The 22,731-nt window shown below is 38.9% G+C and overlaps 3 protein-coding genes across 8 annotated transcripts; 2 read left to right on the top strand and 1 right to left on the bottom strand.

The window, feature by feature from the left end:
- Window positions 1–70: 70 nt before the first annotated feature.
- On the top strand, window positions 71–3,363 carry LOC145429795 (AP-4 complex subunit epsilon-1-like). The gene is made up of 6 exons (XM_080303894.1): window positions 71–636; window positions 714–852; window positions 947–1,202; window positions 2,317–2,868; window positions 2,961–3,152; window positions 3,224–3,363. The coding sequence occupies exons 2-5, from the start codon at window positions 755–757 to the stop codon at window positions 3,126–3,128; spliced, it is 1,074 nt and encodes a 357-aa protein (XP_080160020.1). The 5' UTR covers window positions 71–636; window positions 714–754; the 3' UTR covers window positions 3,129–3,152; window positions 3,224–3,363.
- Window positions 3,364–6,224: 2,861 nt separating this feature from the next.
- LOC145429793 (aromatase-like) lies at window positions 6,225–10,053 on the bottom strand. 2 transcript variants are annotated; one of them, XM_080303887.1, is made up of 9 exons: window positions 9,792–10,053; window positions 8,872–9,022; window positions 8,619–8,773; window positions 8,355–8,531; window positions 8,108–8,222; window positions 7,908–8,022; window positions 7,672–7,834; window positions 7,340–7,581; window positions 6,225–7,232 (listed from the first exon to the last, which is right to left on the bottom strand). In XM_080303887.1, the coding sequence occupies exons 1-9, from the start codon at window positions 9,937–9,939 to the stop codon at window positions 7,002–7,004; spliced, it is 1,497 nt and encodes a 498-aa protein (XP_080160013.1). In that variant the 5' UTR covers window positions 9,940–10,053; the 3' UTR covers window positions 6,225–7,001. The 2 variants fall into 2 exon arrangements, with proteins under 2 accessions (XP_080160013.1, XP_080160014.1); XM_080303888.1 differs by lacking the exon at window positions 8,355–8,531.
- Window positions 10,054–11,886: 1,833 nt separating this feature from the next.
- LOC113026619 (uncharacterized) lies at window positions 11,887–22,624 on the top strand. 5 transcript variants are annotated; one of them, XM_026175602.2, is made up of 26 exons: window positions 11,887–12,240; window positions 12,909–12,960; window positions 13,069–13,086; window positions 13,175–13,237; window positions 15,324–15,425; window positions 16,134–16,205; window positions 16,299–16,403; window positions 16,512–16,583; window positions 16,819–16,911; window positions 17,362–17,448; window positions 17,549–17,638; window positions 18,307–18,345; window positions 18,434–18,511; window positions 18,613–18,687; window positions 18,936–19,028; window positions 19,118–19,198; window positions 19,487–19,558; window positions 19,640–19,732; window positions 19,815–19,889; window positions 19,971–20,060; window positions 20,157–20,237; window positions 20,840–20,920; window positions 21,067–21,135; window positions 21,245–21,370; window positions 21,462–21,609; window positions 21,695–22,624. In XM_026175602.2, the coding sequence occupies exons 1-26, from the start codon at window positions 11,920–11,922 to the stop codon at window positions 22,155–22,157; spliced, it is 2,739 nt and encodes a 912-aa protein (XP_026031387.2). In that variant the 5' UTR covers window positions 11,887–11,919; the 3' UTR covers window positions 22,158–22,624. The 5 variants fall into 5 exon arrangements, 4 of the variants coding, with proteins under 4 accessions (XP_026031387.2, XP_080160004.1, XP_026031388.2 ...); XM_080303878.1 differs by lacking the exon at window positions 20,157–20,237; XM_026175603.2 differs by lacking the exon at window positions 17,549–17,638.
- The last annotated feature ends 107 nt before the right edge of the window (window positions 22,625–22,731 follow it).

Below are 22,731 nucleotides of genomic sequence, written 5' to 3' on the forward strand. Positions count from 1 at the left end.
GCCAAGACCCTGAACTAAGAGCCAGGGTGTTGCCACGAGGTGCCAAACCAGAGACTCTGGAGGTAACGTGTTTAACTTGTTTGCAGTGAGCAGAGAACCCGGCCACATTAATAACATTTAAATATTAACTCTGTAGCTCTTTTCACAGTAAAAGCAGGTTAGTTGACGGTTGTGAAAACCTGCAAACACTTTATGGAAACACCCCTCAGGGTGCAAAATTGATTAGATTGATGACAGCCTTTACCGTAATCACATTATTCATTTTATGAGTAATCAAACCTGTAACATGTCTGGAGAAGTCTGAAGGGCGGAGCTCTCCAGAGAACTTCATTCAGTATCGGACTCACTTTCATTCATTTAGAGAGCAAGAAAACCAATCTCTCTTCTTTTGGCCAAGAATTTTATTTTAAACACATAAATTAGTAATTATATGTTTTTGTGTAGCTGAGCAAAGCACACAGAGCACTCAGGCGCAACGTCTTCAGTCCTGCGGCAATTTTGCGTGACTGTTTGATTGTTTTTAGGTGGATTCCTCGCTGTCATTTCTTGACAGATTTGTGTCAGAGGCGTTGGCTGCCGGCGCTGCTCCATACAAACCTCCCCACCAACGGCAGGAGGAATTAGATCAGTCAAAAGGTAAAATGTAGATAAATATCTTGGCAGCACATTCGGCATCTTGTTTGGATTTGTTCTGACTTTGTTGTCTATCTCAGCCTTGAGCCTGGAGCCCTATGGCCTTTCTCTGCCTATCAGCATGTCCTCCTGCAGCATCACTGACAGACAGTCTCCTACACTGTTGTCCATGAGCTCGGGTCTGTCAGGGGATAGCGCTGACCTCTCACACAAAGGAGGGTATGTGGACACCACATGCATGCATTTGTTGGTGTAATCAAGTTCCTAGTTTTAGTGTTGAATTCACACTGAAGACTTGCTGTTTGTGTTTCAGCTCTTCAGCTTTGAAGCTGGATGGCATAAAGAGGGTGTGGGGAAGGGAGGGCTATCTGGCCCAGAGAGAACCTGTAGAGGAAGCTGCACAGGTTGAGGTTCCCAGTCCCATTCAGTCTCCCGGCCGGCAGGGCGAAGGCGACAGTTTGCACAGCCAAACTCCAACTCAGACACCGACCCCAGAGCCTGAACAAGAGAAACAGCAGCTGGCTTCTTCGCTGTTTGTTGGCCTGGCTTCCCAAAGCTCTGTGTCTCTGGTGAGGTTATCAGTCCATATACCATATGTGCAAAGAGCAAGCATCAGCTTATGGTTCAGACTGTTCTGATTTTTATGTGGAGGATCACCGAAAACACTTAAGCCACAGGAGTTTTAGGGCATCAGGTCAGAGTTTAAACTGTCACCGGAGTCAGTTATGCTGTAAACAAGCTCATCACTTGTACATGTCATAATGTGCCTACTGACAGCACATTTAACATACAATTAAAATGAATATTTTTTTTTGGCCTCGACAACTCAGTCTGTGCTTATCACCCAACTCACCAGATTTGCCTGCCTTTAATTCATTCATTCTTTTGAAGGGTCATCATTTTGAAATGAGGAGGAGATAAAGCATGCATCACCCACAAGGGCAGTGGGGTAGAACAGGAGTTCCTCTGATTCAAAAATAGCAGCCACACTGAAAACATTGGAGTGTTGCCAAAGGAGATGATCTTTAAGGAGCATTTAAATCAGTGACGGTTTTTGATATTTATGGCCAGAGTTGTGGAACTTTATGATCGCACTTCATCCCTGAAGGTAGCCCTGAATAAAATATGTGTTAATCTATTTTTACATTTTTGGCAATTTCAACATAGAGGGCAACAAAGAGGACCGGATGAACACTCGTCTGTTTTTATTATCAAAATTAATGATGATGAACCAAACATTTCTTACATTTTTGTGAGGCCCATTTAGCTACTCGGTGAGTCTAAGATGAGACAAAAGGTGTTGCTTTTTAGAACATATTCAATGATTGGCTGAACATTTTCTCGGGTGGTAGGATCTACTAATGCTATTAATTTAAGGATGTCAAACTCATTTTACATCATAGACCACATGCAGCGCACTTTGATCTTAAGTGGGCCAGATCTTTGAAATTACATGATAAATGCATAAAAAGTTCTAGTAGTTCTTTCATTTAAACTTTCATTTAAACTTGCATAGGTATGTCTTGAACACGTTTCAAAGTCCATTGGAGACCTTGCAGGGCCAATTCTCATTTAAAACCCCTGCTATAAGTGAAAGTGCTTAACGTGGAGCTATTTGTGCAGCTATTTGCATTGCTGATTCTGAACATTTTTCCTACATATATGTGTTTTTGCTTCTAACAGATGGGAAAATCTGAGCCGATGCCACAGCGATTCCGAAGAAAAGCCAAAGGTCAAGGTCTGGGCTCGTCCTTTATCGCAAACGAGCAAATATCCAGCTCCCTCATCTCTCCTCCCAGTGCTGTAGATAACCTGCTGTGTAACAACCTACTAGACTCCAACAACGCCTCAGAGCTGGCCGAACAGACATCTCAGCTCTCTCAGAGCCTCACTACTGCTAATGGCACCTGTCACGCAGAGGCAGAGTTAACTGAATCTGACACAAAGGGATGTAACCCTGCTCTCCGCAGGGATAACTGTGTGGTAGCTGCTGGTCCTGGTCCACATAACGACCCAGGCAGACTAACAGAAGTGTGTCTGGATTCTTATCTTCCTGCAGAGCTTTCTGGCCTTTCACACTCAGAAATCGCTCCCTTGTGTGCCAACCAAAGCCTGAATCTCTCAGCCTGTCATGTGCAGAAGGAAGATTCATTAATATTAGTTGTTTTTATTATGAACTCCTCCGAGTCTGCCATACAACAGATGCTGCTTCAGGTCGACTCTGAAGAACTTGAGGTAAATTATTCAGTAGAAAATTATCAATAGAGTCGTTTGGTGTCCATTAGTCTTTTATAATGAGGTTGCTTCGTTGTATTGTTTATTTTTAGGTATCCTGCCTATGTGATAGTCCAGCGGGGGGAGGTGACAAGCTACAGTGTAGCAGTGGGCCAGTATTCTCTAACTGTGAAGAGGCCTGCGGTTCACGTCGAGGTGGTCGGGACGGTATCTTACCAGCTGCCTGCTGGGACGTCTCAATCATTGCAGTTTTCATATAAAGTCCCTTTAACCAGCTTCATCAGGTGAGATATGTAGTGCTCGTATTTGAAGTGCAGCATTTAAGTGACATAAAATTAATCCAAGTTTCCTGCAGGCCTTTTGTGGTGTCCACAGAGGAATATGGGACGATGTGGCTTTCCTTCTCTCACGACACAAAGCAGAATCTGACGTTGATAAATGACAACCAAGAACCTCTCACAGCCACTCTGAATGCTCTGAAGAAGAAGCTCCAGCTTCATGTTGTGGAAGTTATAGGTGAATGAACATTTGTTTCCTGCTCGTATTCAAGCTGTTCAAACTGAGAGTATCATTTTATGCTTAATGCATATAAAAGCAGCATTCACATCAACATGTGTGTGTTAGAATATTCACCAACTCATCTGTGGTAACTACTGTTTATTTATTCTTAACATTAGGAATAACTGTTTTAAAAAACTACATTAATTAAAAAGATGAGATAATGCAGCTTGACTATACGTCAAATATGCCTCTAATGAGGTGTACTTAGGAGTTTATGAAGAAACCTTACAACTTTAACTTTCGCTTGTATGCAGCATGAACATCATTAAATAACACGGCGGTACCAATAAACAGCATTACAAAGGGGAAGAAGAAGAAGATTTTAAAATTGCATATAGAAAAGGAGACATAGATATTAATGTGTCCTATACTTTTTGCTGAGTAACCTTCATTGTTTTCTGCTCAGGCATGGAAGGAATCGTAGCTTGCCGTCTCCTTCAGGATCTGCCGTGTCTGATGCATTGCCGGGTGAATGCCGGCTGGCTGGCTGTCTGGCTGCGGTCGCCGGTGCCCGACCTGCCCGACTGCCTGATCTACCACTGCCAGAGAGCTTTACAGAGCCTCTGAGACTCAGAGCTGCAGCACCACTCACCACCACTGAAACCACTGAGGAACTAAACCCACTAGACCCTCACTGAAGAGGAAGGTACACAGAGCTGAAGTGCTGAACAGAAAAGGAGAAACCTGCTGTTGTGGCTTTTGATCTTTATTTTGCGGTCTTTATGAATTTCACTCAAAGTTATTTAGTAAGATTTGGTTTTATTTATTTGGCAGAACTATAACTCATTGAAAGACATGGCAGGTTAAAAGCTCAGGGTCAAATGATGGTGTTTAATCATCTGTGGGTGTTTCATTATTGCCTTTTAGTCGTGAAAGAGCTCCATAATCACTAAACAATTGAAGCCTTCTTCCTGGTTAAATTCTGATGGTATGCTTTGTATAACAGAAAATTCTCAAAGTGTAAAATAATGAAGTTCTCAGTTGTTTCTTTTTCCTGTACACCAGAGAGAAGATATATATTTTTTGTGATCTGAAATACATTTTCTAGGCTACAACAATCATAACAGTGGAGCGAGTAAGTCCACAGTCACTTGTCCCTCTTCCACTTTCACATTTACAACAGATGCATTGAAGAAAAGATAGTGTAGCAACTTCAGTGTATGAATAACCACAGACAAATCAGAAGGATTACATGACGGCCACGGCAGAGAAACTGAAGGATCATGTCATCACTAAGCCACTTTCTATTAGTTCGTTAGCCAAGCATGGTTGCTAAATATGCAGCACTAACCAAAAATGGCCCCTTGAGGCTGATTGATTGCTTCTCTCTCCAAAAGACCAGCACGGTGGCTGATAAAATGCAAACGTTGCGGTTTCAAAATTAGCAGCACCACTATATACATTCTACACCTTTAACATATTAGCCCTATTGAGCTGTGATGGCTAATGCCCAGTAAATGTAAAGCATGCTAGCTTTAATATTTAAAGACGCTTAATGGAGATTATTTCTACTTGATCTAATCATGATCTAGCGATAAATCTCATGGTAAAACCAGCCCAACCACCTTTTCCTGCTTACAACTGAACCTCGGATTTACAGAATTGCTACACTTTTAATTTTTTTTTGACTTTCACCATAATAACAGCAGGCTGAAATGCAAATAAAACTGAAGAAAGATGCTCTCTTGTTCACTTTTTACAGACTTGTCTCATGAGATGCTAAACAGAAGTGCAGTGTTTGATTATTTTCCAAGAATCAGCAGCTTGTCCTCTGATTTTGATTTAGTCTCTTGAATGGATGAGCGCACAGTATATTTGCACTAGTTCATTTTATTTGCAGCTCTTTTGCTCCTTTATTGAAAAAGCACAGGACGATACTGACAACGACTCCACGTGGAGGTTAATAAGAAATTGAAGCATTTGATCGGTCATGTTTGGCATATTCATGAAATTTAAAGTGTTGTAAATATTTGTAAAATATCCAGTTGGCCTGCTCGCGGCTGACGTGAACTTCCCCTTTTTTCTTTCTGACACGTACAGTGAGCGGTCTGTCTTGGACGGTATGGACTGATTATTTAAGCACTCATGTTTCTCATTAGGTGGATGTTAAGGGTTGTTATATTTTTGTATGACTGCAGTATTAAAAGAACATATTTATGCGTTTATATTCTTACAAAATGTTTACATGCATTTCACTGAAAGAAAGGGAACCATTGTTCTTCATGTGCTGTTTGACTGGTCTGTGCCAGATTACACCTGTATGTTTCTTTGACATGTTTTGGCTTGTTTTAAGTAATTCAGCCTGAAGGGAAAGTTTGCTTTCTGCGTTTCTTCTATGCCTGTGTGCTGGTTTGAAGCACAGTGTGATGCTAACAGTGTCTCTAATACTCAGTTTTAACCCTACGCCTTATGTTTTAATGCCAGTACGGCATGTTTGATTTGTGCCTGTGGTACAGAGGAAAAAAAACATCCTTGTTTCTTGGAGTGCCTGTCATTACATTCAGTTAACTTATGAATAAATTCAACATGTGAAAATGACCCTTTGACTTTGACTCATTGGTTATTTAATAAATTGAGGCTCTCGTGGAGTTTATGCTTATTAACACATGTATTGGGTGTGAAACAGGAAGTAATAATACGAAAATTTATATGAACTACTGATTCTGCACAATAATGAAAATGAATATTTAAAATGAGCTTTTTTATGTGAAGTTGTTTGCATGATGAAGCTGAAGTATATACAGCATTATAGCATATTTCTACACTGATTATATAACATAGAAATACCCACAAAGGCAAAGTAAATGCAGATTTTATTTACGGTAAATCATTCATGAAAAGGGTTATTGTTCTTAGCCATAATGTACTTTTTCTATAGCTTTATTTTTAGTTATATAAACTAAAAAACCTTTTTTAAAAATCAGGCATAATGTTGGGTAATTACAAAACCACAGAGTAAAAAGTCTCAAGTTAATTTGACCAAATTTGTCAACACAGCCAAAAATGAGACTACACTGAGTACCCGGAGAGATCATGCCCAAGCCAGGTGGTGGAGTTGAACTCAGGACCAATCACTGTGCCACCATTGCAACAGTTTACTGTAGTTTGAGAAATTTTGAGAAAGCTTCATAGCGTGAGATTCTGTAGCTGAGCAGCTCCTGTAGTAATGTAATGTTTGGGTGACCCACTTACAAAACAACAGATGCTAAATGAGATGAGAAGAAACTGATATCAAACTGAAAACATAATACAAATAAAACTAATGTAAATACAGAACCATTGCTCCTCTGCATGTGATTTTTTTCTTCAGTTATTTCAATCATTGTAAATGCATCTTTATTAAATGTATGAGCTGTGTACACTGTCAAAACATTAATCAGAAATCTATACTTAACAAGTGTACTTTGTTAAAGATTAGTAAAGTTTAATTTGGAGTACATGTGCTGTTAATACAAATTTACTGTGAGTATTTCCTAGTACAGGACTTCATTAAGGCCTTTAAACCCATTTCAAGATGTTTTCATCTGAAGTGTAAAAAGCGCCGTTATGTTTCGCAGCTTGATATTGTGGGGTTATGTCATTCGTGGGATGAAGCGCATGGCCAGGATGTGCTCGTCTTTCACTGGCTGCTGTGACAGGTTGTTGGTCTGCTTGATGCTGTTGAACGTGCAGCCTTGACGAGGACACACAGTGTACCGAGACAGGAGAGTGACCAGGATGGCCTTCATCATCACCATGGCGATGTGTTTGCCCACACAGGAACGAGGCCCGCAGCCAAAGGGCTGGAAGTAACGATTGGGTACCTGCCAAAGAGAGAAAGCAAAGACTCAAATGTTTGTGTGTGTGCATGTTTTTTTTTTTAGTTTAAACCATTAAACATTTGTTGCTGAACTACACTCTGCTCACTTACCGTTTTTTCAAAGTTCGTGAGGTTGAACTCTTTAGGCTTGGGGAAGAATTCGGTTTTGTGCATGAGGCCAATGTTGAGAATGATGTTGGTGCCTTTCTTGATTTTTGTACCTGCGATGTCGTTGTCCTCCAGAGCTTTCCTCATTGTGACATCGACCACAGGATGAAACCTCAAAGACTCGTTGATGAAGCTCTCCATCACTTTCAGACTTTGGTAATCGATATTTTCCACGTCTTTTTCATCTGAAAATGAAAGATGTGTCAGAATACTTCTACTCACCAGAGTGAAACTGTGAATATGGAATATTGGAAACACTGTAAAGCTGCACTAACTCAAGACGGTGTTCATCTCCTCCACTAGCTGCAGCTCTATGTCCGGGCTCTGTTTCAGCAGCATCAGCATGAAGAAGAGGCTGATGGAAAGTGTGTCGGGGGCTGCGATTAACATCTCTAGCACACACTGCCTGACATTATCTGCTGATAGCTCTCCGTAGTTCTGTTAAACACAACAGACGGGAATAAGAAAAGACAATTGGGGGGACGACAAAAATCCCTCCAAAGAGACCGACCTGGGCAAAGATGAGCTCTGTTGCAAAGTCGAGCTCGTCGTCCAGTTTCTCGGCTTCATGAATCATCTTTTTCTTAACTTCAAGCAGGCTCTCTATCGCATCTTGCAGCTCCTGTCTGTTGGCACAAAAAGCAACACAAACATTAGGTTGAAGAAATCGCAAACCACAATACTGACTTACTGTGAGATGAGGTGTCTTACGCTGCTCTCTTATGCTTGTTGTACAGCCATCCAACCTTGAAGAATATATCTGGTTTTATTAGAACTGTCTGCCAGGTCTCAAAGTAGTTGTGAATTTTCATCAAGAATTCTTTCTCTGAATTATTAAAAAGAACAACAACAACAACAACAAAAAATCAATAGATGCAGCGCCAAAGCTCATGCGTCACAATTTCTTGCAGATAGTATGCGGTTTTAGGAATCTATGTGCAGTAAACACGCAATTGACCATTTAACGGCACTCCTAGGAACAGCCTGTTGGAGATGTCCAAAATGATGGCTCTCAGGAGACTGAGAGCATCCACATGTCCAGAGGGGTCAGTCATATCCTGTAAGTTGTCCAGGTGTTTGGCTGTGGAGCTCACACCGATTCCTACGGTCCTCTGCAGGCCGGGTCCAGTCAGAGCTGCACAGTAACATTCAGTAGCTCCACAGTTCAAGAAAGCAATAGTCTAACCACAGTATGTGCTGTCAGTGTGTGGTAATCGCTCACCTTTAGAAAAATATGTTCTCACTTTTTTCCAAAGCAGGACATCACTGTTGAAAATGATACCATTTCCGTACATGCCGATGCACTCGAGTCCTTTTTTGGTCCCAAATCTGGAGGTGTAGTGGGCACTCCTCAAAACGTGGTACACTTCAGAGGACCTGCAGAAGAAACCAGGCTTTACCTTTATCTGAAAATTTACTGTAAAACAAGTTCGGTTTACTCTAAAAAACAAAAACAAAAAAAACAACCCACTTGCCTGCTCAAAATCAGGGTCTCCTCTCCGTTTATCCACACCCGCACAATGCTCCCATATTTGTTGTTGTAGTAGTTACACGCTGTTCCAATCCCAGACCAGATGAACCTGCTGTAGGAGAGAATGGGACCGAGTCCTGCTAAGAAGGAAGGGCCTGACAGAGAGAAATAGGTTATGATAGTAGACTCCCACTTCTACTGCAAATTAGCAAGAACCTTGTCTGTTGAGTTTAATTTGAGAAAGATAGTGTATTTTTTTGGGATAGCTGCCAGGCTCTGATCTTAGTATATAGGAGAGTGGCAAGTAAGGACGGCACTCTTTGTTCTGTGTGTAACTGTTATTTGACTTCTGCATGAACCATTTTCATCAGTATACAGGAATTTGCACCTGGAGCTGCAAAACAGAGACTGTTTGTGATAGTTTTAATAGACAAGGAACACGCTCTGTGATGGTTGAGTAAACCTTGTTTTGTCATTGATGCAGACCTTCTGTGTATATGAGGGTTTCCCTTTCTTTGTCATTAGATGCTTGCTGACTTTACTCTGTATCTGATTCCTTCGCAGTGGATGGCTAAATGATATAAAAAGACACTTTGGAGCCTTTAATTAATATGGTATATAAATACTTATAGTATATAGTATATATAACTCTATGTGTATATAGTATATATAACTCTATGTGTATATATATCTATATATCTATCTATCTATATATATATATATATATATATATATAATGTAGCTTGCCATTGCCAGTGTGTGAATGTGTGTGTGAATGGGTGAATGACTGAATGTAGTGTAAAGCACTTTGGGGTCCTTAGGGACTGAGTAAAGCGCTATACAAATACAGGCCATTTACCATTTATTTATATATATATATATATATATATATATATATATATACATATATATATTAGTGCCTACCTGGTATGTGTGACTGTTTTCTTTGTCTCCAGGTGGTGAAAAGCAGCAGCAACAGCAGCAGAAGTAGCAGGACAGCAGTGACTTCTGACGCTCTATCAGCCACCATGGGGCCAGCGATGAGCTCCTCTACCGGCAGCATCCTCTGCATTTCTCTAGCCAGGTACACCCAATGGAGCACTGTGTTTGCAGTCTGCAGCAGACTAAACAGAAGATGATCAACCTGTGGGTTTCCTCCTCTCTTATCTCCTGTGGAGTCTGTCCTTCAGTCTAGGACGTAACATAGCACTGAGCCACATTCAAATCAAAATACACCCACATCAACCTTTATCATTAACTGTTTGTATTACTGAAGTAGTTAGCATCAAATATACAGTAATTACAGACATCATTATGATTTTTTTTCATGATGATCTCTGTTATCTTACAATTATAGGGTCATTAGCCCTTATCTTACTTATTGTCTTTGATATTTTCTAAACTATTTATACCTTTATAGTTATTTTACAATTACAGTATTTTGTCATGTATCTTAAGTTTTTCATCACTGTGCTGCAGAAAATTGAACAACATGAATTTGCTGCTGTCAGACTGCATCAGAAGGACACTGATGAGCAGCGAAATGTGAGCTCATTATAAATAAATAGACTAAATAAGCAAGATGCCAGACGCAGAAACTGATTTAATATTAAAGTCTAATATCAAACACAGTGTCTCAATTCAAGGTCCAAATACAATATATATATATATATATATATATATATATATATATATATATATATATATATATATATATATATATATATATATATAAATATAAATCCAGTGTTTCAAGTGTTTATAAATCCTTTGGCTGAGCTTTCACTTTAACAGTTGCCTGGAGACGTGGTCACTTGAGGGTTACAAGCACCATGGCAGAGGAGTGAACCTGAGACACAGCAGTGCATATCTGAACCACAAAGCAGTTTCCAGCAGAACAAAGGAGGTGCTTTTTATTCATAAGAATGGAGAACCTGCAAGGCTTTCACTGGTTGTGCTCTGCATTAGTGTTTAGATGGGCTTACTTCACATTTAGCTTTGTTGCACCCAGAGAAACCCCACTGTCCAATTCATCAACCCGGGAGGCTTTTGAAAGGGAAATTAATTAGCTGGGTCAGACTGACCTGTGTCAAAGGAGACAAGGACTTACTCAGGAGTTCAGAAAGGGAAAAGAAGAATTAAAAAATGTCATAATTATATTCTTAAAAGCTCAGTTTTAATAATTTAATCTAAAAGTGCTGTCAAAGTGATTGATTGATTGCATGTTAGTTAGTCCAGTGTAAGAAATCATAGTTGCAAAGTTGAAAGGAAAAAACACTGTTCATGGAAAGCTTTTGTGAATGAGCTGGCTTTCATGCTTGGTACCTGTGAATAGCTGGTATGCCCTGTTTAAAGATACTGGCCACACATCTAGGGGTGGATGTGTTGGTCTTGCTCTGAAATTAGCAACAGAAGCTACAATGACCTCTTCCCCCCACCCCCGAAAAAGCAGCAAATCAAAAATCAATCAAAAAAAATGTAACATTGACTATTTACGAAACTTTCAATTTCGAAATTCATATTGCAATGAATAGAAAAAAACAAAACCCTTTCATAAAAAGGATATTCTGACACCCACACATGTACATCCGCACACTCGCAGACATTTGCTGAAAGCTCTCTGAAAGTTCTTTTGTAGATCCCAACAATGTGTCCCTTGTTCGAAGCTTATTTATTCCACTTCCATGTAATTTTGAGTAGGACAAGCTAGTGAAAATGCTGAGGAAAACAGGCACCAGAATGATGGGAAGCCCTATGCTGTCTGGAGGATGTGTCATTCTGGAAATATGTCCATTAGCTGCATTTAAATCATGCAAGCCTACAGATTTCAGCAGTCTTGCAGATGTTTGTTATTATGCAATGCATCACGTGTCTCTCTCTCTCACTGTAGTTCCAGGCAGATTTTGACATGTTTATTCCTCTCCAACTGCTCTACTGTGGTTTCTCTCTGACGTGTCATCTGCTGGCAGGTGTTCAGAAATGTGCTGTATGTGCTTCTGAATTACACAGCCCAGATCACTGTGCAGCGAGGACCAAGGAACGGGGCACAAACATGAAAGAGGGAAGTGTTGTTTCTCCCATGTGGAAAGTGTTGCTGGTGGGGATGTGCGTGCTGCTGCTCCTGAGCACGGCAGGTTTAGTGTTTCTGCTGTTTCGGCAGAAAGAGTTGGCAGATGAGCTGTTTAGGCTGGAGTCCCAGATGCAGGAGCTGACAGAGAGCTGCAGGTTGCGGACGGGAATCCTGCCCATCGACCCCGGAGAGGCCCGAGAGTTCAGGAAGCTCCACCGCCGCAGGAGAAACCAGGAAGAAGATCCAATGCAAAGCGAAGATCAGAAGGATATGCTGATGCTCATGACATACTCTATGGTTCCTGTAAGACATCAGCATGCTTGGATGTTTCTGTAGGACTGTGAATACTAATGCTAAAAGTTGTTTACTCTATTATGACAAAAACTGAATTTTTTTATTTTTCCAGAGTTTGGTGTCTTTAATACGATCACGTGAGGCATCTCCTTGCAATCTAAGAAATCCAGGAGTCTGTTGTAACCATTAACAAATTTCTAGTCTTGAGTGCTTCCTGGAAAAGTACTTTGTGCTGTGAAGAGTGACTGCTCCTCCCTCGGCTCCACTTTCTTCCACTACAAAACTGGCATTTCTTCAAAGCCGTGCTACTGTATATTTTGTGAGGGAGCCGGGGGCAGTATCATTGTTTTTATTAACAATTAATCTTCACTTTCAGTTTGTTTCATCTAAAGCCTAAAGATTAAAAGAACAGCAGACATTTAAGAAGTGAGAAAATTTTAGGGAATTTTAGTTGTTGTTGTTGTTATACTCTAACTGCTTCAGCTCTGTTAACGAGAATGATTCTTTTGCTGGATTTTGGGAATAAACACTGAACATGGCAAAAGATTAAAATATAGACCTTTAGAAAACACCCTGTCCTTTCTGTGTTAACAGGGCCTAACTCAAATGGCCCTATATGTGGTTAACTTACACCTAAATCAAAACTTTCCTCATGCCTGTCTTTTTCTTTATTTCAGGTCAAAGCCTTCACAGACATGTGCAGGAGCTCCAAAGGAATTTGTTTAACAGGTGCACATCATAAAAACATGCATCTCCACTGTTTTCATTTGCGTATTTACTGCCCATAGTTGTTGTTGTTGTTTTTTTTAAATATGTGAATTGTTTTTTTCTTTCCAGGCCCACCTGGACCCCCAGGTAAAAACTGAAATTTAAATTTACTGAGTAAATTTACTCAAATTATGCTAAATTCCTACTGCATTACAAAGTGTTTTTGTTCTGTCAGGTAAACCTGGTTCACCTGGACCCCCAGGTCCACCGGGGCCAGAGGGGAGACGAGGTAGAAAAGGTGAGAACTTTTATATGTCTAAGAAATCTGAGAACCCATCTCCTCTCCCATTCAGCGAAAAGCTGTATGAAAACAACCAAATTTGCAGAACAGAAGCTTCTCGTGCATTTCAAACAGTCTTTCATTGTTCCTGCTGTGATTGCACAACACGAGCATCCCACTCACTGTCTGCAAGAAACTTGTATTTAGCTGCCACATAGCTGTTTACTGCAGTGGGATAAGTGTTTGCTGCACTGATTAGCACTGATTAGCCCAAATTATAGTATTTTTGTTGTTTTGAAACTGAAAATTGCAGTGTGGGCAATGTTTTTTTGTTTTTTTTTTAACTTTCACTCATTCACTGTATCTTTTTACCAACTCTGCATGGCTTAAACTCTGAGATTAATCTGAGATTCTGAAGAAATTTAGGTTTTTGAACTAACATGAAGCTCTTGATGAATACTCAGGGAGCCTGACATTACCTTAAAAGACTGTTAACTGTTATTGGTTCCTTTTCCTTCCTTCAACTCTTCAGTCTTTTTGTGATGTGTTAAATTTATGCTAAGTAGGGCTAATCCTTACTTCTCTTTTCTAAACTGAGTAGCTTTTGTCATTTTTCAGGCCTGCTTCCAGAACAAAATAACTGGGTGTGCATCAAATGTTAATGAGGGTAATCTCTGCCCATACAGCTCACTAGGGCTACCTGAAAACCCCAGTGTTCTAATTTCCATCAAAAAACACACCTTTAATATGTCTTGTGTCCTGTTTCCCTTCACTCACTCCCAAACCAGTCATGGCAGAGGCTGCCACTCCCCGGTAGTAGTTTTTCTTTCCCACTGTCCCCAAGTGCTTGCTCATATCACCTGATTTTTGTGGCTTTTTCTCTGTTATTGTAGCATCTTTACCTTACAATATAAAGCACCTTTATTGTGGTCGTTGGTTGTTGTGGTTTAATACGATAAAAATAAAATGTAACTGAACTGAATACATTTGAGGCATCACAAGTCATTACTAAGGTTAAAACAGTCTTATATGAACAGTTAATAGGGTAGCCCACATCACAGCATTCCTTTTTCTTTTATTGTTTTTGTTACTTCTGTGCCAGACTTCTGTACTTACCATACACCTTATAACAGGATGCAGCTGTTCTAAAACTCTGCAGCAAGAGTACTTACAGGGAGTAGAGAGAGGTGATATTTCTGTCATAATAAGGCCCTTTCATTTGTTTCCTGTTAAATCTAGAACCGAATTGCAGTCCTGCTTAATCACACTCTGACACATGTTATAGATCTCATGGTACCATATTCTGTAGATAGCACCAGAGGGCAGACTTACTTCTGATCCTCACATTTTCAGCATTTCAGTGGGAGGCAGAGCCTTCAGATATCATGCTGCTCTCATTTGAAACCAGCTCCCAGTTTGGGTTTGTGAGGCAGACACCATCTCTACTTTTAAGATTAGTTTTAAAACGGTCATTTTTGATAAAGCCTGTAGTTAGGGCTGAATCAGGTGACCCTGAACCATCACTTAGTTATGCTGCTGCGTCAGAGGAACCTCCCATGACGCATCGAGCACCTTTCCTCTACTCTTCTCTCTTTTACTCCACAGACTTCAAAGGGCCATGAACATTGCATGCCATTACCTCCCTGTGCTTTCAGCAGAGGTCTCTGGCTCTGGAGCTGAACATTTCTGACTCAGCCAACCTTCTTTGTTTTAATTGTCTCCTTGACCTATTTTCTCCTCTCTCCCTTTAACCCAACCAGTCAAGGCTGATGTGTGCTCTTCATAAGTGTGGCCCAGGCTGATCTTTCTTCATGTTAAAGTCACTCACCTCATATTTATGCATCCAGTGATATTTATGAAAGTGGCAATAACTGATAACAGCTTCTTTGGCTGGTAACATTCAAAATGAATATAGAATCAGAGCCCCCACCCACCCACCACGTGAAGTCTTAGCCTTACAGTGTAAAAATACTCTGAGATGACTTATGTTTTGACTTTTCACTATATAAATATAATTGGGTTAATATTAAAGAGTCTATATTAGCAGTATTGTTAATTTGGTCTGTTCTGCACATCATATTTTTAATAATCTGTGTACATAAAGGTCTTCCTGGTCCACCTGGTCCACCCTGCTCCACCTGTTGTTCCAGTGACATGAAAAACAAGATTACTGAAGGAAGTAGTCGTCAAATTTACGCATGGAGAGGTAGGAATAATGCCACAATGAGCCAGTGGACCAAGGACCGCAAACATGATATGAGAAGCTGTGTGATTATTAAAAAAACAGTGTTGGCTGACCTGAAGAGTGTTCAGTTGCTTTTGTTCACTCTATATTCGATTTCAGTAGTAGTTAAAAATCACTTGTTTATCCACTATGATATTAAGCAGTGTAACATTCACAGTTCTAGTTGTTTTACCACAAAGTAAAATCTTTTCACGTCTCTCCTCACAAATCAGACTGGTCAAAGGCATGATTAATGCCGAGATTTTAAAAGCACAGAAGCCATTCTCCTACAGAAACAAGATTTAAGACTGTTATTTAGATTTTAATTTAAACTCTTTGATTGTCTGGATTTGTCTCTATTTTATTTAGTCTCTTAGTTTCAGTCATGTTGATCTTAAAGATAAGTTCCCAACACACTGGTCATAGAGGTGTCCATTAGCCTGATCGACAACTGTTCATCCATTCATCCATCTTCTGATTGTTTAGAGTTAGAGTCAGAGTCAGGGTGATCACTGATGATGACTTAGACCTCACAGGGTTAAAATTAATAGCTAATAAAACAACACAGAAAACAACAAGTTGCAAAGTATATATGTATGTCTGTATGGGTGGATGTTATGGATGGTGTGTGCTTCGTAACTGCTCTGCGATAAGGGTAGCAATTTATGTCTCTTTTTTTCTTCTTCACAGAATCACCGACACCACGTCCAGCTGATAACACAACTAATGTTTTGAATGTTAGTGGCACAAATATAAAATTAGGTTAGTTACCACTCTGAGCGATAAGAAGTCTTGTTTGGCAGACTAATATTTGACTAAGAAAAAGCATCAAACTCAACATCTTTTATTTCCTAGATTTTGGTTCTTTTTATCCAAACCACAGTCAAGACGCCTTCAACAATACCAAAGAAGAAAATGTCACAGAGGTCCCAGCAGGTGAGAGGTCCCAATCATCAGCAGGTGAGAAGTGCTGAACTTCAACAACAGTCAGCGCAGCCACGATCATTTGTTTTTTGTGTCACAACTGAAAATGCTGCAGAATTGTAAATGTCCTCTTTTTCCCTCCAGGCCTGCTGAGTGTAGCCTTAGACAACAACAGCGACTCCTTCAGAAATGTTACTGTTACTACAGTGGAAAGTGGTAAGAAAATGTCTGCTGTGCTTGCTATCAGTATTGCCACATCACTTCAGAACACAAATAAAAATGGTTGAATAATTGCATTTCCCACTCAGTTAAACCTTAAATGCGATCTTTTGTGCTTATTTCCATTTTGGCTCAAAAGGATTTGAAACTTTGGCCACATATACAGTATAATAGTGTATCTGGATTCATTTAAAACATTTATGGTTATGCTGATCATGTTTCTTTTCTGCAGACTGGATATCACCTCACCCAGATTACCAAAGTGACAACCTGACTGAAATCGACCCAGAAAATGTTACAGAAGCACCAATGAATTTATTAGCAGGTTAATATTGGTACTCATTCATTGTACACACAAATCTTATTTCACACTATACTCATTGTACTGGATTTCCTCTTTGATTCCACGGTGTTACCAACACCAGGTGATTAAAGCATGATGCTGGAAAAGCTCTCTCTGATGAAACTTTAGACACATATTTGAAAGCTGGTAAGAAACCATTTGAGTGTCAGAGTGTCTCTGCTAAGATATTTAAGAGACGGCTGAATGTTTTAGAACTGACGTTAACAAATTCATTTATATTTCTGCAAACGATACATTTACGATCACCTAATAACTGGAGACACAAAAACTGGTGAATTATGTGATTTTAAATTACACACGATATGACATAAAGATCGCTTGCTGTTTGTAATAAACCAGCAAGTTTCTTCTACAATTATGATAAATTGTGTGTCCAATCATCCAGTGACATCTTCTACGTTCCTTCTGCAGAATCACCAACAGCACATCCATCTGAAAACCTCATAGACGCTTTGAATGTCTCTGACTCTGAGAAACTGGACAATAAGACAGAATCAGGTAAATGATCAAAAAAACTAAATTTGAATATATGAAAAATGTATTTAAACCACACAGTTTAAACCCCCCCCCCAAAAAAAACAAAAAAACCCCATTCTAGACCGTTCACCGTTTTATGAAGATTACAGCTACAGCACAGCAATTCTTAGAAACCCTGAAGTCATCACAGAGGCAGCAGGAAAATTAACAGGTATTAAACTCTAAAACATCCTCTTTCTGTCACTTTAGAAGTGCTTTCACTGTATAGACCCCAGTGATGCAGATCTAAACAGTGCTGCATTTAAGGGCAGCAGAACTGTCAGTGAACAACAGTAAAAACTGGTGTGTTTTAAAAATGCTCCTGTTGTGAGTGTACGGGCTCATACTTGGTTTGATTAGTTTTACTGGCTGCAGATACTTTATTCGTTCACAATCATTCACAAGCTGACGTTACAACTGACTAACAGACTGTGCACTAATATCTTTTAAATGTCTTTGAATACTTACCTTAGTTATATAGTATTATATTATCACTTCATATTTTTAATCCATACTTATTTTACTTCATTTGCTTTCAGATTGTTTTTTAACACTTGTTTTTAATCCTAATGTGATCATACTGTATTCTATGTTATTGAGCTCTATTTATTTAAGCAACTTAATCATGTCTGCAGTGTTTAACTTGATTTTAACTTCTATGCAAAAAGATTTTTCCAATTTTGGGATTAAAATAAACTGCAAATTAAATTTTTCCTAAGAATGAAAAACTGTTTAAAATACTTGCAGCAGAGTATGAAGTTGAGCTCCAAATTGAAGCAATTAACTATTCGAATATATAATTTTTCTAATGTGTGGACCAACTTCTCTTTCTTACTGAAGAATCACCAACAGATGGTCCAGCTGCAAACACCAGAGGAGGTATGAACATTTGTAACCCTTCTGACACAAAAATCCAACACAAAAAATTCACCAGGACTGATTAATGACAACATTTTAATTCCTCTAGACACAAAACCATTTATGAACAACTTTAATGATGCCAACACTGAAAATGTTACAAATGGACCAGTACAATTATTACCAGGTAATAAACCTTGTGCTTTGAGTTATTAACTGCATGTCCTCCTCTTGTTGTGCTTGGTATGCAAAGAAGACGTGTTGAACTTTGTTGTCTTCTTTTCACAGCTCCACCTGATGCAGATTTAAACAGTGACTCCTCTAATGGCAGCGAGACCTTCATTAAAGCAACTCTGCAAACTGGTAAATTCAAGCTGTTTAAAGTTCAGTGCTGTTTTATGTTTCTGTAGTAAATGTTTTGGGGTGGTAAGAGCTTTATCTCTTAAACATCATTAATTATGAAAATATATAGTTTAGGCTTTTTATTTTTTTTTATCTCATGAACAGTGAGATTTAACCAGGAGTGAGAAACCAATTTTTATATATTACTTGTATACAAATCTAATGTGTGCAGCAGAAATTGTAGTTACATCTTGTGTTTCTTCCTGAAGAATCACCAACAGCGTATCCTCTTCAGAAAGCCACCACAGATGCTTTGAATGTCTCTGAATCTGAGAAACATCTGAGCATGAAAGTGAAAACTGGTAAATCAACCAAGACTGCAAAGGCAAACATAAGTTTGAATATATTAAAAAACAAAATTCAACCTAATACTTATTTTTTAAAATCATAGAACCAGTAACATTTGATGACGATGAAAGCCAGGGGACCTTGAATGACACAGAAACTAAAGGACCAGTAATGCTGTTAACAGGTATGAAATCATTGCTTTGGATTATGAAATATCCTATTTGACTTTGGTTATTATTTATATAAAATTCTTGAACTTTATCATTTCACTCTAATCTTGAATAAATATCCAAAATGATGCCTGAGCTGCTGACAAAATCAGGAGCTATGCTGACTCAAGGTTCAATATTTAACTAAACCTTAAATATCTTAACTTTTTACATTTAGTGACAAGAAGCTCAAGCTTATAAGGACTGGTTGATTCTAGTTGGTGTGCCAGCTCTTCTAGTAAAAGTTTTCTTTCTTTTTGTAGAATCACCAACAGAACATTCACCAGAAAAATCCAGAGGTGCTTTGAATGTTTCAGATGCAACAACAGAACTTGGTAAACCTCAGATGAGACAAACCTTAGTCTGACTACATGAAGAGAAAATGCTAAAGCCATTTTTTTCTTTAAATTTTCCAGAGTCCTTAAATTTTGATCAAAATGACAGCCAGGGCTCCTGGAATGATACAGACACTGCAAATGTCACAGAGGGGCCAGTAAGAGTATTAATAGGTAGGAAATCATATGCTTTGAATGGTTAAGTTACTTCTTTCATAATAAAAGTTCTGAATGTGGCTCCAATTTCACTCTGCAGCCCCACGTGATGCCAACATAAAGAGTGATACATTTAATGGCAGGAGAACCATCATTAAAACAAGCACAATAACAGGTAAAAAACTGCCATACTGTATCTGATTCTGGTTATACTGTTTATACGTGTACTAACTCACTTGTATCTTTGTATCTGCAGTAACACCAACTCCACATCCAGCTGAAAACACCAGAGATGCTTTTACTGTTCCTGGTTCTAAAAAGGATGCAGATAAAACAATAGAACCTGGTAAAACATTAAGACACTAGAGATAAACTGAAGTCTAAATATATGAAAAAAAGAGAAAAAAAAACAAGAGAGTAAGCACTCTACTTTGTTTTCTAGAGCTAAAAGAGGCTGATAAAGATGTTGCCTTCAATGTTGCTATACGAAATGCTACAGAGGCATTAGTGACACGATTTATAGGTAAGACTAACACACTCGTTACTCTCATAGCGTTATTTATTTATATGGAATATTTCATCCTATTTATATTGGAGTCTTGATTTTTGCTGGAACATTTGGATGGTATGGTTAAAATTTTACGTAAACACCATGTGACAGCATGGATTTTTGGGCCCCTAAGTACAAGTTAAACATCATTAAAGACCGTGGCCTACCCGCGTATTGATCCTGATCATGTCCATGTGCTTATGACCACAGTGTACACGTCTTCTGAATGGCTGCTTCTAGCAAACTGGTTAATTGACATGACTCCTCAAATGGGCTCCACATTCACCAGAACTCAATCCAATGGAGCACCTCTGGGATATGTTGGGTGGGAGGTTCACATTATGGATATGCAGCTGACAAATTTGCAGCAACTGTGTGTTGCTATCATATCAATATGGACCAAAATCTCTGAGTGTTGTTTACAATACCTTGTTGAATCTATGCCAAAAAAATCAAAGGTGTGAAGGAAAAAGAGGGCCCAACCTGGTGCCAGTATGTGCCTAATATGGTGTTTTTGAAACTATAATATCATTAGAATCTCTATACACTCTTTCATTTTTTTTTTCAATTTAAAGGTTCACTTTCTGAAGAACTGGATAAAAACAGAGACACTTTCAATAACAGTGGAAACGTCAATGATAAACCCATGACAACTGGTGAGGAATTGCCACGTGTCCCATTTTGACCTCAATACTGACACTTCACTTCACACCTCACACAAAAATACAAAGTAATGATCACTTGCTATGACTCAAACATCATTAATATTTACATTAAAAATGATCTTTCATTTTTTTTTCAGATTCTTCAAATAAGCTCTGGTCTGATAATAAGATCAGTGTGACCACCGGTGACAAATCAACAGAAAGTGGTTAGAGACTTGCTAATTAAGCTTCAAATCGTGCCATTATCTAATTACCTTCTACTGTATAGTTTACTGAAATACAAAAGTGTGTGTGTGTGTGCTTTTTTTTGTTTAGAGTGTATTATTAAAAACATAAAATGCTCAGAGAAGCCCACTGAAATGGAAAGCACCTATGGAGCCTGGATGTCAGACGCGTCGCAGCTGGATGAAGATCAGTACTGGGTAGCCGATCATTTTTCAGGTGACTTACACAACATCCATGAATTCTCACTTCATAACAGACTTTTGAGAGTTATTTGATTGGATTTAACGCAAGAACTTTTTGTCACCAGGTCGACATTTGTGGGAATATCAGGACCTTTCAACATCGCAAAACACTAAAAACACTATAGACACCAAGAGGTACTACCAGGGGTGTGGCCATGTTGTTTATAAAGGATCATTTTACTACCACAACGGCGGAAAAAACAGACTTATAAAGTAAGTGCTGCACCATCTGCAACTGTCTTGAGGTGTTTGATGCCTGCAACATTTATTTAATGGTCAATATTTTAAATTTTTACAGATTTGGTCTGAAAACGAAGAGAACGCAGATTCTGACCATGCCAGACACCAGATATCACAACCTGACTTATCTTTTTCGAAACTCAAAGACATACTTCAAGTTTGCTGTGGATGAAAGTGGACTGTGGGTCATCTTTGCCTCAAACGCAGATGACAGCACACTGGTCGCAAAGCTCGACGATGACACATTCTCTATAGAGTCTGTCATAAACACCACCTACCCGACAGCTAAAGCAGGAAATGCTTTCATTGTGTGTGGGGTGCTGTATTTCACAGATGACAAAGACAGAAGGGTGACATATGCCTATGATTTAAAGAAAGAGAGTCCTGTGGATGCAGGTTTTGACATAAGATCAGGTAATGGAATCTTAGCTATGCTGTCGTACTATCCCAACAAAAAGATTTTGTACGTGTGGGACAACAAAAGTGTGAATACCTGCAGAGTTAAATTCAAAAAGACCTAAAAATAAATAATCAAACTCTATGACATCATGCAGTTGGCTTCACAAGGCATTGTATGATTTAGTTTTGTCACAATATACAGGTAAATAATTGCGCAATTTTTTTAAATTTTTTTTATTTTTTTTGTGTCCCGTTTGGATCTTTAGCCATCAGAATTGTTGTCTTAAGGCCAAGAAAGATGCCAAGCGGATTTATTTTACCAAGTGGATCATCATGGCCTTGCCATATTGGTCCATTTGATTGACCTTTATTATAATTATGAATTTATTTTATTTTCAGTTGCTACAAAGCGCAATTTTTCTTGATGTGTGCTTTTCAGTTTAATTTGTTTGTGAAAAACAACAAAAAACCAAGGATGAATAGTATTCATAGCAACGTATATTTTTGTATTTTTCTGTAGACAGACTTCTGTACTGAAAGTCTTATAATCCGGTCAAATAAAAGGTGTGTGATACCTCTTTAATAATAATCAGGTTCTACTGTGTCAACGTGATATTTAGCATTTTTCACTTCTCTCGAGAGCCTGCCTTAATGAGTATGTGCATGTGATAAAGCTATCTGAATACATGATGGTGG

The sequence above is a fragment of the Astatotilapia calliptera genome, chromosome 7, assembly GCF_964374335.1.
Source record: "Astatotilapia calliptera chromosome 7, fAstCal68.1, whole genome shotgun sequence".
Taxonomy (NCBI): Eukaryota; Metazoa; Chordata; class Actinopteri; order Cichliformes; family Cichlidae; genus Astatotilapia; species Astatotilapia calliptera.